This window comes from Peromyscus maniculatus, chromosome 1 (genome assembly GCF_049852395.1).
Source record: "Peromyscus maniculatus bairdii isolate BWxNUB_F1_BW_parent chromosome 1, HU_Pman_BW_mat_3.1, whole genome shotgun sequence".
Taxonomy (NCBI): domain Eukaryota; kingdom Metazoa; phylum Chordata; class Mammalia; order Rodentia; family Cricetidae; genus Peromyscus; species Peromyscus maniculatus.
The window spans coordinates 60,304,918-60,319,037 of record NC_134852.1 but is presented as its reverse complement, the minus strand read 5'-3'; the positions used below and the strand labels follow the sequence as shown (position 1 = coordinate 60,319,037).

General features: G+C 48.6%; 1 protein-coding gene across 15 annotated transcripts in view; it reads left to right on the top strand.

Annotated features, from left to right (window-relative positions):
- Nav2 (neuron navigator 2) overlaps positions 1–14,120 on the top strand; it is a 654,337-nt gene that overhangs the window by 529,300 nt on the left and 110,917 nt on the right. For all 15 annotated transcript variants that reach the window (XM_076543382.1, XM_076543375.1, XM_076543351.1 and 12 more), the window contains one exon: positions 3,322–3,444. In XM_076543382.1, coding sequence (XP_076399497.1) covers positions 3,322–3,444 — 123 coding nt within the window. The remainder of the gene's footprint in view (positions 1–3,321; positions 3,445–14,120) is intronic.

The following is a 14,120-nucleotide window of genomic DNA, read 5'->3' as shown; positions in this document are numbered from 1 at the left end:
CTGGGGGTCTTGAGAAGCTTTGAAAGGTGGAAGCAAAGACCCTCGACCACTGTCACTACGGAAGCCAGGTGGGCCATGTGGGAAGGGTCTGGGAGCCTGCAGCATAGGCAGGAACCCATGCGGCAAATACAAAGTGTCACAGCTCCTCACTGGGTAATGGCAGTAATTGTTTGTGTCCCCAAGGAGAAGAAAGGTGTGATGCTGGGGCCCTGGGACTCAGCCCTGGATCAGCTGTCTCCTTAGCTTGTAACCTTCCTGTCCCCACCCCATGTGAGCCTCAGATAGAGCTGCAGAAGATGAGGTGACTTTCCCTGCTGTCTTCCCAAGCCCTCAGAGCGTGAGGCTGTGGAACATCTCTGAGCCCTGGCCAGGGTTTCAGAATGGGCACAACCGTGACCGTTCTTCAGAATCAGGGGTTCCTGTGGGGTTGGCTTTGCTGAGGCAGAAACTAGAAACACGTGCAGAAGGCCAGCAAATGGCCCCATGGATAAAGGCACTCGCTGCAGAAAGGGGAGAATTGGCTCCATAAAGTAGTTCTTAGACCTCTGCACCCCATACACATCACACACACACACACACACACACACACACACACACACACACACACACACCACATACATACATACACACTGAAAAGAAGAAACTAAAAATCCTTCTCTTCACAGTGTTGGGGGGGCGGCGCTTTGTGTGTGGGGAGGTGAGTGTGGGTCAGAAGCTATGGTCTGTCCTACCATCCCACCTCAGACATGACCGCCAGACCCACTCTTCCTTCATTTACTTGCCCAGGTGCATGTAATTGCCCAAGTGTATGTATTGTTTCACCAGCAATAAAAATCCAGCAGGGAGATGAGTGCTGCTAAAATTAGTTGTTTGTCTTTTGACAAGATCTCCCCAGTTGAAAAAAAAAATTGTTTATCCAACTGGCAGGGTGACTTTGCTAGGATCAAGATTAACGGCCCTGGTTAATGGTACATGAGATTGTGTCAGGAAGGGCTCCCCCGCGTTCTTCTGAATGTTCAGTCTCAGCCTCCCGCAGAGGCTGTGCCTTTCGGTGGAGGTGTTCTCCCCTTTCCCCAGTTGGATTTACAAGTTGCCCACTCCGTTAGACACTGGCTTGCTGCATCTGGTGGACAGACAGACAGCTGGACAGATGGATGGGTCCTGGGTACAGTGGCAAATAGACCTTCCGTGGTGTGCCTTGGTTCATGCTCTAGGTGTCAGATTTGCCAACATTGAAGCTAGACGGGGAGAAACCCTCTGGTCAGTGTGATCGTGGAATGCGTTTGCTAAACCCTCTGTGGTCGGGACTCTGCTTCATTCCTTCTTGCATTCACTTATTCAAGCAAAGAAATATTTAACATACACATGGAATTGGGATGAGCTAGAGATATGGATTTGAACAAAATAATCGACCCCGCATTCTAGAAGCACACCATCTCCTGAGAGAAAAGCATTAAAAGGCAGTTATGCAAACGAGTGTTTAATGATAACTGTGATTGTCTTTATTTTAATTTTCATTAATATATAATTCATGTACCATAAAACACACCATTTTAAAGTGTATAATTCAGTGGGTTTTCACAGATTGCTTTTCTTTAAAAAAAAAAATCATACTGCTAGGTGAAAAGTTCAGTCTGTTCTGCCTTGTTGGCACAACCACAAACACTTGGTTTGAGCGACTTGATGAACAGATTTATGTGCGCGTGTGTGTGCGCGCGCGCACACACACACACACACACACACACGCACACACACACTACTGCTCACACAAAGTGGCTCCCAGGAGGATTTTCTTCTCTGCCCCTTCCTTGGCTACCCTGACTCTGCCAAACAATCTCAGTACCTCTCAATTCTATTCTCCCAAGAAAGACGTGAAGCAGGTGCAGCCAGGGTTGGCCGGTACTTCAGGGGCCACTCCATACATAATAAGCTGAGAGGCCATGAGCAAGAAACCGCCCATGATTCAGCTCAGCCAACTAAGAACACAGTGACTCCCGGGACTCTGAGCTCCATGTTATTACACTTGAAATACAAAAGTCTTACTTTTTCAGAAACCTAGCCGATGATTTAATGGACCCTTGCAGGATCAAAAACGATCAAGTATAGTGCTCTGCTGACTCTGCCTAAGTTTACCTCTGCTACCCATTCTCCTCTGAAAATGAGGAGGACCACCTAGCCAGTCCCTGTAGGGGGTTAGGGGAGGACCACCTAAGCAACCCCTGTAGGAGGTTAGGAGAGGACCTCCTAACCAGTCCCTCTGGGGGTAGGGAGGACTTCCTAACCAGTTCCTGTAGGGGGTAGGGGAGGACTTCCTAACTAGTACCTGCAGGAGGTTAGGGAGGACTTCCTAACTAGTACCTGCAGGAGGTTAGGGAGGACTTCCTAACTAGTACCTGCAGGAGGTTAGGGAGGACCACCTAACTAATCCCTCTAGGGTTAGGGGAGGACTACCTGACCAGTCCCTCTAGGGGGTAGGAGAGGACTTCCTAACCAGTACCTGTGGGACGTTAGGGAGGACCATCTAACTAGTCCCTCTAGGGGTTAGGGGAGGACCACCTAACCAGTCCCTCTAGGGGGTAGGGAGTAGCCTAGGTAGAACAGGGCACAGATGCTCTGTGCTTGAAGCTCTGGCTAGTAGCTCTGCTTGCAGGGACTCTGGTTGGTAGACTTTAAGGCATCTCTTCAGAAAGCTCTGGGGGTTCTCCCCCAACCCCCAGACAATAGTGAGTCCAACAGAAGGCAGCTTGAAGCATGGCCAAGGATAAATGGGCGTGAGTGTCACTCCCAGAGCCTTGTGGGAAACCTCAAAGACATCAGTGTTGTAGGTAAAACTGGGCACTGTTGATGCTGTGGGACCCAGCTGCGAGGGCTGCCACTCCGGGAGCCTTTCTCCATCCTCCATCTTTTCCTGCCCTCTCCTCCAAAGGCTTGCCTGCTTTCTCCATCCCATAGTTGTTTTGCCCAGAGTGTGCTAAGGACTTGTCAGTTCTGTTTACATGACGTCAGTGAAACACCTGCTTGCATAATTGCTGACATTCAGAAGCATGTCATGAATACATCTGACAGCTGATTTTATTCACCCGTTCCCTTCTGCTTCGTAGATTCCCATGAGTTTGGATTCATTAAACTTAGCCTGCTTTCTCCCCGCCCCTTATGATCCTAGACTGAATCAGCAGCCGGGTTTTCCTTGGGCTGTAGTGACAGAGCCTGGGGAATCTTTCCTTCCCCTTAGAGCACAAGGTGCAGGGTTTCTGGATACAATGGCAAGACTATGTGCAGCTGCTTTTGACCATAGACCTGTACCATCCTCTTCTCTCAAAGGTATATGACTGATGGTGGACTTGGCCTCTACACTCGTCGCCTGAACCGGCTTCCTGATGGGATGGCTGTGGTTCGAGAGACCCTACAACGAAATACCTCCCTGGGCCTCGGAGATGCTGACAGGTAGGCATGCTGCACTTGGACTTAGCCTCATGCAGAAGCCATTTGAGAGTGGCCTGTGAAATGCTGGTCATGATAGTGGGAGAGTGTATGGGTGTGCTCTTCAGCCCAAGGAGAAGCAGGGTGGCCCTGAGGTGGTACCTGCATTAAGAGCTGGCACAAAGATAGGAGAGAGCCGCCGTGGTTCCTGGATCTTGCTTGCATATGGCATCAGGCATATGTATTGGTGTGTACGTATTTGGCAGTGGTGCTGGGGGTGGAACGGGACCTTATGATGTCAGTCAGCGTTCTACCCCGAGTTACATCCTCAGCGCTAGCAAGAGCAGAGTTCAGGCTCCGGTGGTTTTGTTGCTGTTTTGACTGTTACTCGGCGTCTCTCAACCAGCAGGCCCCAGGGATCTGCCTCACTTCCTCTCTCATTAGTCAGCTTTCTAGGTATTGCACCTTGAGATATCCAGAAGGTCTCTGTGTAGAGTGGAGATCCGGCCGTGCCTGAGGAGGTTTTTACCAAAGCCCCCTGCCGTCTGGAGCTTGGTGCTGGAGCTTGGGGTGCAAATTCAACTGACACACAGTAAGGAGCTGACATTAGTAGGGGCCAGTCGGGCTTCCAACACCGTGGTCAGAGACAAGAAGAACGTGTGTCCACCCTACCGTAAAGAATGAGTGTTTGGCCTCCGGGTTTCTGGCCCTGACTCTAACATAAACCAATTTCCTGGCCTTGAGCAAGCTAGGAAATGAGGGGTGCACTGTCTTTCTGGCTCTTAATGTACAGTCTGGGTACTCGTTAGCCACCTGACTGTTCGGGAATGTTCTGGCTCATGTGACCTCCTTCCACATCTGGACTGAGGAGATGTAGCAGGGAACTTAGAGATGAGTGATTTGAAGTTCCTGTGTATTTTAGGGTGCTGCTCTTGGGTTTTGGAAAGCCATGTTATAAGGCAGGGTCTCTTTCCTGCTCCTCTCCCAGCAGGTGAGGGACTAGAAAGATGACCTAAGGTTTAGAGCACTTGCTGTTCTTCCAGAGGAGTTTGGTTCTGAGAACCCATTGGGCAGCTCACAAACCCCCTTAATACCACTCTCTGGAGGGTCTGACGCCCTCTTCTGGTCTCTGTGGGCACCTGCACACACATCCCACATATAAACACAGTGATACACAAACACACACATGCACACTGATACACATACACACACTGATACACATACACACACAGTGATACACACACACACACACACACACACACACACACACACACACATTTTTTAAAAAATGCCCAGTGAGTTATGTAGCCCTATGGCTTGCTTCAGAGGAGCAGGGCCACGTTATAAAAGATAAATACTGAACTATTGCCCGACAATGGAAGAGGAATCCTCAAGGTCTCTAGAGCAGTGGTTCTCAACCTTCCTAATGCTGGACCCTTTAATACAGTTCCTCATGTTATAGTGACCCCCCAACCATAAAATTATTTTATTGCTACTTCATAACTGTAATTTTGCTGCTGTTATAAATCATAATGTAAATGTGTGTTTTCTGATGGTCTTCAGCAACTCCTGTGAAAGGGTCCTTTGACCCCCAAAAGGGGTCAGAACCCACCGGTTGAGAACCACCGCTCTGGGGCAAGGCTAGGAAACCTGGATGGGGGGAGTGCTGAGGTCATTGTCAAGACTGCAGGACCTGGCCCAGTGTCTATAATGCACCATATCCTCCTGAGTCCCCCAGGGTCCAGTGTGGTCATTTACACTGAGGACAACAAAAGCCTTCTTACCAAAGTTCTACCTCTAGCTTTTGTTTCTGCTATTCTATAAAATTATTGGTTTGAAAAAAAAAATCCCTCCAAAGGCTGAGGGTACTTGGTTGGTAGAGTACTGACCAAGGATGCCCAAAGGCCTAGGTTTGCTCCTCAGCACTGCATTCAAGCAAACAATCAGAAAACTAGCTGGATGGTGGCCCACACCTTTAATCCCAGCACCTGGGAGGTAGAGGCAAGCAGATCTCTGTGAGTTCGAGGCCAGCCTGGACTACATGGTGAGTTCCAAGACAGCCAGGGCTATGTCAAGGGGTCCTGTCTCCAAACAAATAATACAAAGGATGGGTAGAAGACAAGAAGGTGAAAGGAGGCAGGACAGGGCTTGGTTATAGAAACCTCCGAGACTGCTCTTTTTATTTTTAATTTTTTTGTGTATGGGTGTTTGCCTGCATGTATGTATGGTCACCATATGCATGCAGTGCCTGCAGAGGCCAGAAGAGGGCATCAGAGTCCCTGGAACTAGAATTACAGGAGGTTGTGCGCTGCCATGAGGGTGATAGCAATCAAACCATGGTACTCCACAAGAGCAGCCAGTACTCTTAGATGCCTAAGAGCCATCTCTCAAGCCTCCAGAGCTTCACTTTCTAAAGTGTAAACCTTGCAACTAAAATCTTTGTAGTGACCAGCACCAGGAGAAAGTATCCAGTATCTGCAACGCTCTCACTGGGGGGTGTCATCATTTGTCCAGTCACTCTGCTTGTCCTCATCCTGTTGCAGCTGGCTACTATGTCTGTTTGCAGCCTCACAAGTTCAGCCTCCCCTTGCAGCAGAAGCCTCTGCAATGGCCGTTTATCTAATGCTTCACTGGGGGACTGAGGGAATCATCGTGGATAACAGCCGAGCCTCTTGCCTCCTTTTGAAGATGTCAGGGTAGGATTGGAAAGATGGAAGCCACTTGTTCCATTGTATCATTACAGCACAAATTAATGGCAATGTCTTCAGGACCTCCCCATGCCTGGTGTGATCATTTAAGGACTAAGTAGAGAGGCAGCCAAGTTAACTCAAGGGGCTTCTTTTTCAACAACAACAACAAAAGATTTATAAAATGTCTTCCTCTTTTCTATAAGTTCTAGGTTGCTAGCAAGGATATATTTGTTTGTATCCTTGTGGAATGGGCTAAATTTCTGTAAGCTTCATAGCTATTGTGACTATTGTGTGGTGATGCTGCTCTGCTGGCTAGTGGAAATAGCTGTGGTTTTATTTCTTTCTGTGTGTGTAAGCATGTTAGTGTGGGTACACATATGTGTGTAGGTACATATGAATATATGTGTGTGTGCCAGGAGAGGCTCAAGAATGTCAGGTATTGGTCCTCAGTCCAGAAGAGGGTGTCAGGTACTTGCCTCTAGCACTCTCTACCTATGTCTTTGAGTCAGGGTCTCTCCCTGAACCTGGGCCTCTGGTTTTCTCAGCTAGGCAGAAAGCTGGCAAGCCCCACAGTGCCTCTTGTCTTTGCTTCCCCAGGGGCCAGTGTTATGGGTGTTTATAGGGATACTGCTTAGTACATGAGTGGATCCAAACTCCAGTCTCATGATTTCACAGCCATCGAGGTATCTACCCAATCCCTTTATTTTTTTGAGACTGGATTTCTCACTGACAAGTGGGCTAGGCTGGTGAGCCAGCAAGCCCTGGGATCCTCCCGTCGCTGCCTCCCTGAAAATGCTACAGGATTTTCAGCAACCAGACTCAGGTCCCGATCCTTGCAAGGCAAGCTCTTTCCTGAGCTTTCCAGTTTTTTGTAGACTTACTTACAGTATTCTCCAAATATTTCTTCCATGTGCCCCATGCTAAGCAAATGTTTCACAAAATCAGGGGCTAACTATAGTATAGGAAATAGTTATTTGATAGGGAACTAATTCTTTTTAACATTTATATTTTAATTTTACTGCTTGCTGGAACGTACAGCCAGCACATTATGATTTTACAAACATTGTTTATGGTAAGAACTGTGTAGGCGTGAGACAGCACAATGAACTATCAAAGGCATGTACCACAGATGGTAAGTATGCAAATTGGGTAGGCTCTTCTTCCCCTTGGGACTGAAAGTACGTTCTTTAAGTGATTTAAAGCGACCAATATCCTTCCCTTACAACCGGGAAAACAAAGGCCTAAGAACTAAGATAATTTCCAGGAAGTTTTAGGTAAAAAGAGAAATCCGAGTCCTTGCTTATGGTTTCACACATGAACAGTAGGCTACTGAGGAAATGGGAAACGATGAGGACATTAGCCCCGATTAGTTCTCAGCCAAGGAAAGATGGCACACAGAGGACAGAGCACCCTGGGCTTAGGAAAGTCACTAGCCTAGGTCCTGAGACCCCAGACAGGCTATTTGCAGCATGGCCTGATGTATCACTGGAGTCACTGAAAGTCACCAGCCGGAATGTGTGTCTTCAGAGGGCCCGCAGATAAAAACTTGTCAGCTTGAGTCTTTATGTCATCAGCCAGTTCTGAGAAACAATAAAGATGATAAATTCAAAATGCCAAGTCCCCTTGATCTCCTGTCGCTCTTCAGGTCTGTCACCCTGAGTCCCAGTCCCTTCCCGATAGTGATCAGCGACTATGTCCAGTGAAGTAGAGCCAGCCAGCTGTGGAGGAAGCATCAGCTGGGACAGATGGAGGTGGCTCATTACACATAATAGGCCCCAGATAACAATGACGGGCCCTTGCTGAGGAGGAAGAAGTGTGACATGCAGGGCTGAGAGGCTGGCTGTCAGTCAAATGGTCTCTGCACGGAGCACTGCATCCCCTGGACATGTCGGGAATTCTCGGATTCTAGCAAGTCAGGTGCTTTATAAGCAGGAAGCTCAGTAGAAAGTTGCCACTTGTGACTCTTTCTTGGACACTGCAAAGGAGTGTGTCCAGGGATCTTGACAATCCTTGTGGATTGGCAGGCAACGGACTTGGAGGAGCACGTACTTGGAGGAACACTTAGATAGATGCTCCTCCTTGCTGGCACTTCAGGTCACCAGGACAGGTCTCAATGTGTACCTTAGATCAGGCTAGGAAACCGAGCAGGAAGGAGAGGGTTTTTCCCACACATTATGGACATCCTTTCACTCTCCAGATGGTACTTGTGTGAGTAAAGCTTTGAGATTGCTTTTGAAAACAGACACAGGACACATGCAGGCTGTGCAGCCTGTACTTGGCCCCTGACCCCAGCCTTCAAAGCCAGCCCGATTCCCACTTGAATTGGGACTCTGTTGTGACAGCAAGGCTCCTGGTGAGAGGCTGGGACTGCAGCCTGATACAGAGCAGCCTGCAAAGCCAAGCCCAGCTCTGTCCCCAGAGCACAAGAGCCCACACCCTGCCAGGATGTGAGACTTACAAAGCCACCGTTTGGATCACCCAGCAGCACATTCGTCCACCCTGCTTGGCCTCCTTACAGGTTCCGAGTAGGGACACTGAGAATTCTGTCATTTTGTGGCCTCGGTAAGAGGAGGAGTTAATGATGTCAAAGTCTGACGATGCATCTTTTTAGTGACAGGGGAGTTTGCCAAGTTTCTGAAGTCATCCAAGGACTTACTTTCCCAGTCTTGGCTAACAGCTGTATGGTTCCTGTACCCGTCATTTTAGTTTTCTGAGACAGAGGACTGCCATGTAACTCTGACTGGCCTGGAACTGGCTGTGTAGATGCAGCTGACCTAAGGGCACAGTTGAAGGAGCTGCTCACTGCGTGGCTGACAGGGAGAGAGGCAGGAAGAAGCCAGGAACAGGCTGTGCCTTCAAGAGCAGGCCTCCAGGGGTTGACCCACTTCCTCTAGCCAGACCCTGTCCCCTAACAGTCCCTTCAGTGTGGACACATCAGAGGATGAGTCCATCAGTGAAGAAGCTAGTGTGCCTGTGTCCTGTTTACCTCTTCACATCAGGACCAGCAGAGAGCCTTCACACAGGAGCCATTGGGGACCAATTTTATATTCAAGCAGTAACAGGAGGTTCTCTACCTACAACATAGAAAGCCTCTCCCTCTCTCCCTCTCTTCCTCTTCCTCCTCCCACCCCACCCTCTACTTACCCCATCCTCTCCTTCTTCCTTCTCATTTCGAAGGCCAAGGGCCCTCATCACTCCCAGTGATGCCCATTACGTCCAGGAACACTTTTTCTTTGTGTCCTGCACACAGGCCTATACCCATTCTCTATAGATGGACATCTGTGGCACAGAAGCCTGTCTGCACTCTTCCCCAGGCTTCCTCCCTATCCTTCCCATGCCCACCCCTCCCTGTTCCCTTCTGTGTGTCCAGGAACAAAGTGGGAGAGAGTGAAAGTCACTGTTCCAAAGCCCATAAAAGGGGCCTTGGAGGCAAATCTCTATTTCCGTTGTAACAGGGTGATAATTACCGCATTGGCCTTCCTGGAGGGCCCCAGTCTGCCCCTGCCACTGGCTTCCTTTTTAAGGAGAGGCTGCTTCTGTGGGCAGAGGCCACCTGGGTTGAACAGGGGGCGGTGATGACAGGAAGCAGACCATCTGCACCTTAAGCTGCAGAGGAATTCTCCAGAGGGTTGTAAAGGCCTGGGAACCTACAGCCTGCCAAGCCTGGAGCACTGCCTCTCACCCGCTGCTGTGTTCCCACTTAGAGAGACAGGGCAAGAGGTGTGCTGGCCCAGTGCGACACTCCACCCCCGACGCGGCTGGGTGGGGGCTGGAGAACCTAGCCATGACCCCCAGAGACACTTTTCTGTGAGCGGTGCCCTTCCAAGAGTTGTTGAAAGAGAAATTACATGGGAGCTGGAGAGCCGACTCAGCAGTTAAGAGCCCTGGCTGCTCTTCCAGAGGACCTTCAGTTCCTAGCACCCACATGGTGGCTAACGACCATCGGTAATCCTGTTCCGGGGATCTGATGTCTTTTTCTGGCCTCCAAGGACACTGGGCATGAACACACTGCACAGACATACATGCAGGCAAATGCTCACACACATAAAAGTAATTTTTAAAGATAAGTTGTGCACCTAAAGTTGGGATATAAAGATGTCAAACCATGGTGAAAACTGGAACGAGGGACCCAAGAGAAAGGGCAGAAATTGGGAAACTTCCTCTGCTCTCAATCCCCCAGCACCCCGAAGCCTAAGCCCTGAAACCCAGCCAGAGTATGTCCCGCAGCAGAAAATAACCACATGTGATGAACCAAAGGATCAGTTAGGATAAGTTAGGTTATGCTGTATAACAAGCAACTCTAAAACTTCTCACCCTTAGGGCTGGAGAGATGGCTCAGAGGGTAAGAGCACCGACTGCTCTTCCAGAGGTCCTGAGTTCAATTCCCAGCACCCACATGGTGGCTCACAACCACCTGTAATGAGATCTGGTGCCCTCTTCTGTATAGATAATAAATAAATAAATAATTCTTAAAAAAAAAAAAAAAACTTCTCACCCTTATCATCTGGTCACTGTAGAAGGTTGGAGACCAGAGTGCCAGAGGGACCATTGTTCAGATTGAGAATTAATAATCCCATGGTGAAGAGATGGCAAGTGTGGTGAGCCACACATCTCTGAAAGCCTCAGAATAACCATGTTGACCGAAGGAAGTCATTCGGCCCCACTTACATTTCGTGTGAAGGAAAGCACAGTACCACCATAGGTGCACCAGGAGAGCTGCAGACACATTGACTTACACTGCCTCACTCCATGGGGAAACATGGACTTGGTACCCCCACACCTCCCATCATGGATGCAACCCTGCGAGAACCCAGTGCATTGCCTATTTACTGTGTATTAGTTGCAGGGTGACCATGTGTCCTCCAGGAGCTTCGTGGTTCCCTTCTATGGAGGAAAATCCTCAGGTAGACGAGGAAGACGGTAGCTGCCCCATACTGTGTATCAGCTGCGTGTCAGCAGTAGGGCAGCATAGAAGAGCTGGTGACTTAACATTTACTGAACACTTACTATGCACCTTGGAGTCTAAAGATGAGCAGGACACAGTCCTTGTGCAAGAAGTTTATAGTCAAGCCAAGCACTAGAAAGATGTGTGACCACGTGTGCACCGTGGTTCTACTATGGGGACATGTTATTCTAACGGGTGCCAGGAAGTTTGCTGGTTTTGTTTTTCTGGCAAATGATGGTTACAAAGATTCTCAGGGTCAGCAAGATGGCTCGATGCCTAAGAGTTCTTGCTGTGTCCCACAGCCCTGAGTCTGATCCCTGGAACCCTTACAAAAGTGGGAGGAGGAAAAATGCCTCCACAAAGTTGTTCTCTGGCCTCCAGACACACACTGAGGTGAGCCTACACCCTGTCTTGGTTAGGGTTACCGCTGCTTTGACGAAACTCCATGACAAAAGCAAGTTGGGCGGGGGGGGGAGGGGGGGAAGAGATTGTTTGGCTCACAGGTCCACATCACTGTTCATCATGGGAGGAAGTCAGGACAGGAACACAAACAGGGACCTGAAGGCAGGAACTGATGCAGATACCATGGAGGGGTGTTGTTTACTGGCTTGTTCCACATGGCTTGCTCAACCTGCTTTCTTATAGAACACAGGACCAACAGCCCAGGGATGGTACTACCTACATCCATCAATCACTAATTAAGAAAATGCCCCATAGGCTTGCCTGCAGCTGGATCTTATGGAGGCATTTTCTCAATTGGGGCTCCCTCCTCTCTGATGACTCTAGCTTGTGCCAAGTCGACATAAAACTAGCCAACCCCCCCCACACACACACACACACATATGTCATACTTTAAATTATAGAGAAAGATCAGTTAGTTGGCATGGGGAGATGGTTCACTGAGTGGGTAGAATACAAACAAGCATGAGGACCTGGGTCTAGATATGCAGAACTCAGTAAATCCAGGCTTACTAGTGCACATCTGAAGTCCCGGTGCAAGACAGAGAATCCTGAAAGCTTGTCACTTACCCACCTGGCTTGGCAGATGCTGTAGCATTCAAGACACCCTGTCTCAAATGAGGGAGACAGGGAAGGGGAGACCTAACACAAGAAGCTGCCCCCTGATCTCCATTCAGGGGCCTTGGCACACATGTGCGGAAACTCACACAAATGTGCATGCATATAAATGTACACACACATACACAGAGAAAAATAAAATATTCTTTAGAAACTTTACCAAAGGGGGGTTGGAGAAATGGCTCAATGGTTGAGAGCACTGGATGCTCTTCCAGAGGACCTGGGTTCAGTTCCCAGCACCCATATTGCAGCTCACAATGGTCTGTAAGTTCAGATCTCCAGAATCTGACACCTTTACACCAATGCATATAAAATAAAGTTAAAATAATTTTTAAAAAAAGGAAGAAAGAAAGAAAGAAAGGAAGGAAGGAAGGAAGGAAGGAAGGAAGGAAGGAAGGAAGGAAGGAAGGAAGGAAGGAAGGAAGGAAGGAGAGAGAGAAAGGAAGGAAGGAAGGAGAGAGAGAGAGAGAGAAAGAAAGAAAGAAAGAAAAGAAAGAAAGAAAGAAAGAAAGAAAGAAAGAAAGAGAAGAGAAGAAAAGAAAAGAAAAGAAAAGAAAAGAAAAGAAAAGAAAAGAAAAGAAAGAAGGAAGGAAGGAAGGAAGGAAGGAAGGAAGGAAGGAAGGAAGGAAGGAAGGAAGGAAGGAAAGGAAGAAAGAAACTCTACCCAAGTATCAAGTAGGCCTACTTATGGTCCTGTACACGTGGGATTTCTCTTTGCTTTTTAATACCCTTTGTTGTGTCTGTGCATATATGTTTATATGCATATTTTTTCTTTGACACAGGGTCTCACCTAGCCTGTGCTGGCCTGGAACCCACTTTATAGCTAAGGATATCCTTGAACTCATGACCCTCCTGCCTCTACCTCTCAGGTTCTGGGATTGCAAGCACATATCACTACACTTGGCTCCCTTCTGTCACTTTAAAAAACAGTCCAGACTGGGCAGTGGTGGCTCACACTTTTAATCCCAGCATTCGGGAGGCAGAGGCAGGCAGATCTGTGAGTTTGAGACCAGCCTGGTCTACAAAACGAGTTCCAGGACAGCCAGGGCTACACAGAGAAACCTTATCTTGAAAAGCAAACAACAACAAAACCATAATAATAATAATAATGGTAATATAATAATAAATAAACAGCAGCCCAGCCACGCTGCCTGTTACTGACAGGATAGCTCTGGTTGTAACTAGCCTGGTGTCTGAAGTGACCCTTGTGCTGGCCACTGCAGAAGTATCCCTGGTTTCCGTGTGACGTCTGTCTTGGTCTGCTGCTCAGCTGTGCCACCCAGACAGCTTGATCCAAGGTTACTTGGTGCATCGATGCATTTTCTCAAGACTGCCTCTCTGATCTGTTCACATCATGTGGGAGCTTCTGGTGGTAAGACTCCATGTGCCCTGGGTCATTGGTGCTGGGCTGTCCACTTTGCCAATGAAGAAGTTGGATAACAACTATCCATCCTTGGCCTCTGGGGAGAAAACTGGACTCTGTGCGTAGCCCCGGAGATCATGAACTCTGAGAAAGTCAGGTGAAAAGCACAGCCTATCTTTTTGATGGTAGTTTTGGTACAGTCCACACAGTAAGTTCGCCAGGGACCAAGAGGTTTGGCTCTAACCCTGGCTTGCTGCCACCAAATGTCTTTAACAGATGCCTCCTCTCTCTGGACCCTATTTCTTTACCTGCTACCAGACCTGTGGCTTTTAATGCCTCCTGGCTTCTGCAAGCCAGTGTTCTTTTGTTGGTGATGTTGTTTTTCGAGACAGAGTTTCTCTGTGTAGCTTTGGAGCCTGTCCTGGATCTCGCTCTGTAGACCAGGCTGGCCTCGAACTCAGAGATCCACCTACCTCTGAGAGTACTGAGAGTACAAGCATGTGCCACTACTGCCTGGCCAAGCCGGGGTTCTTGAAGACTGAGTTGACAAAGTGGTTTCTGGAAAGAGCTCATCCCACATGGAGGGACTCCTGTCTCGGCCTCTTGCATGCTAGCATCATAGTCT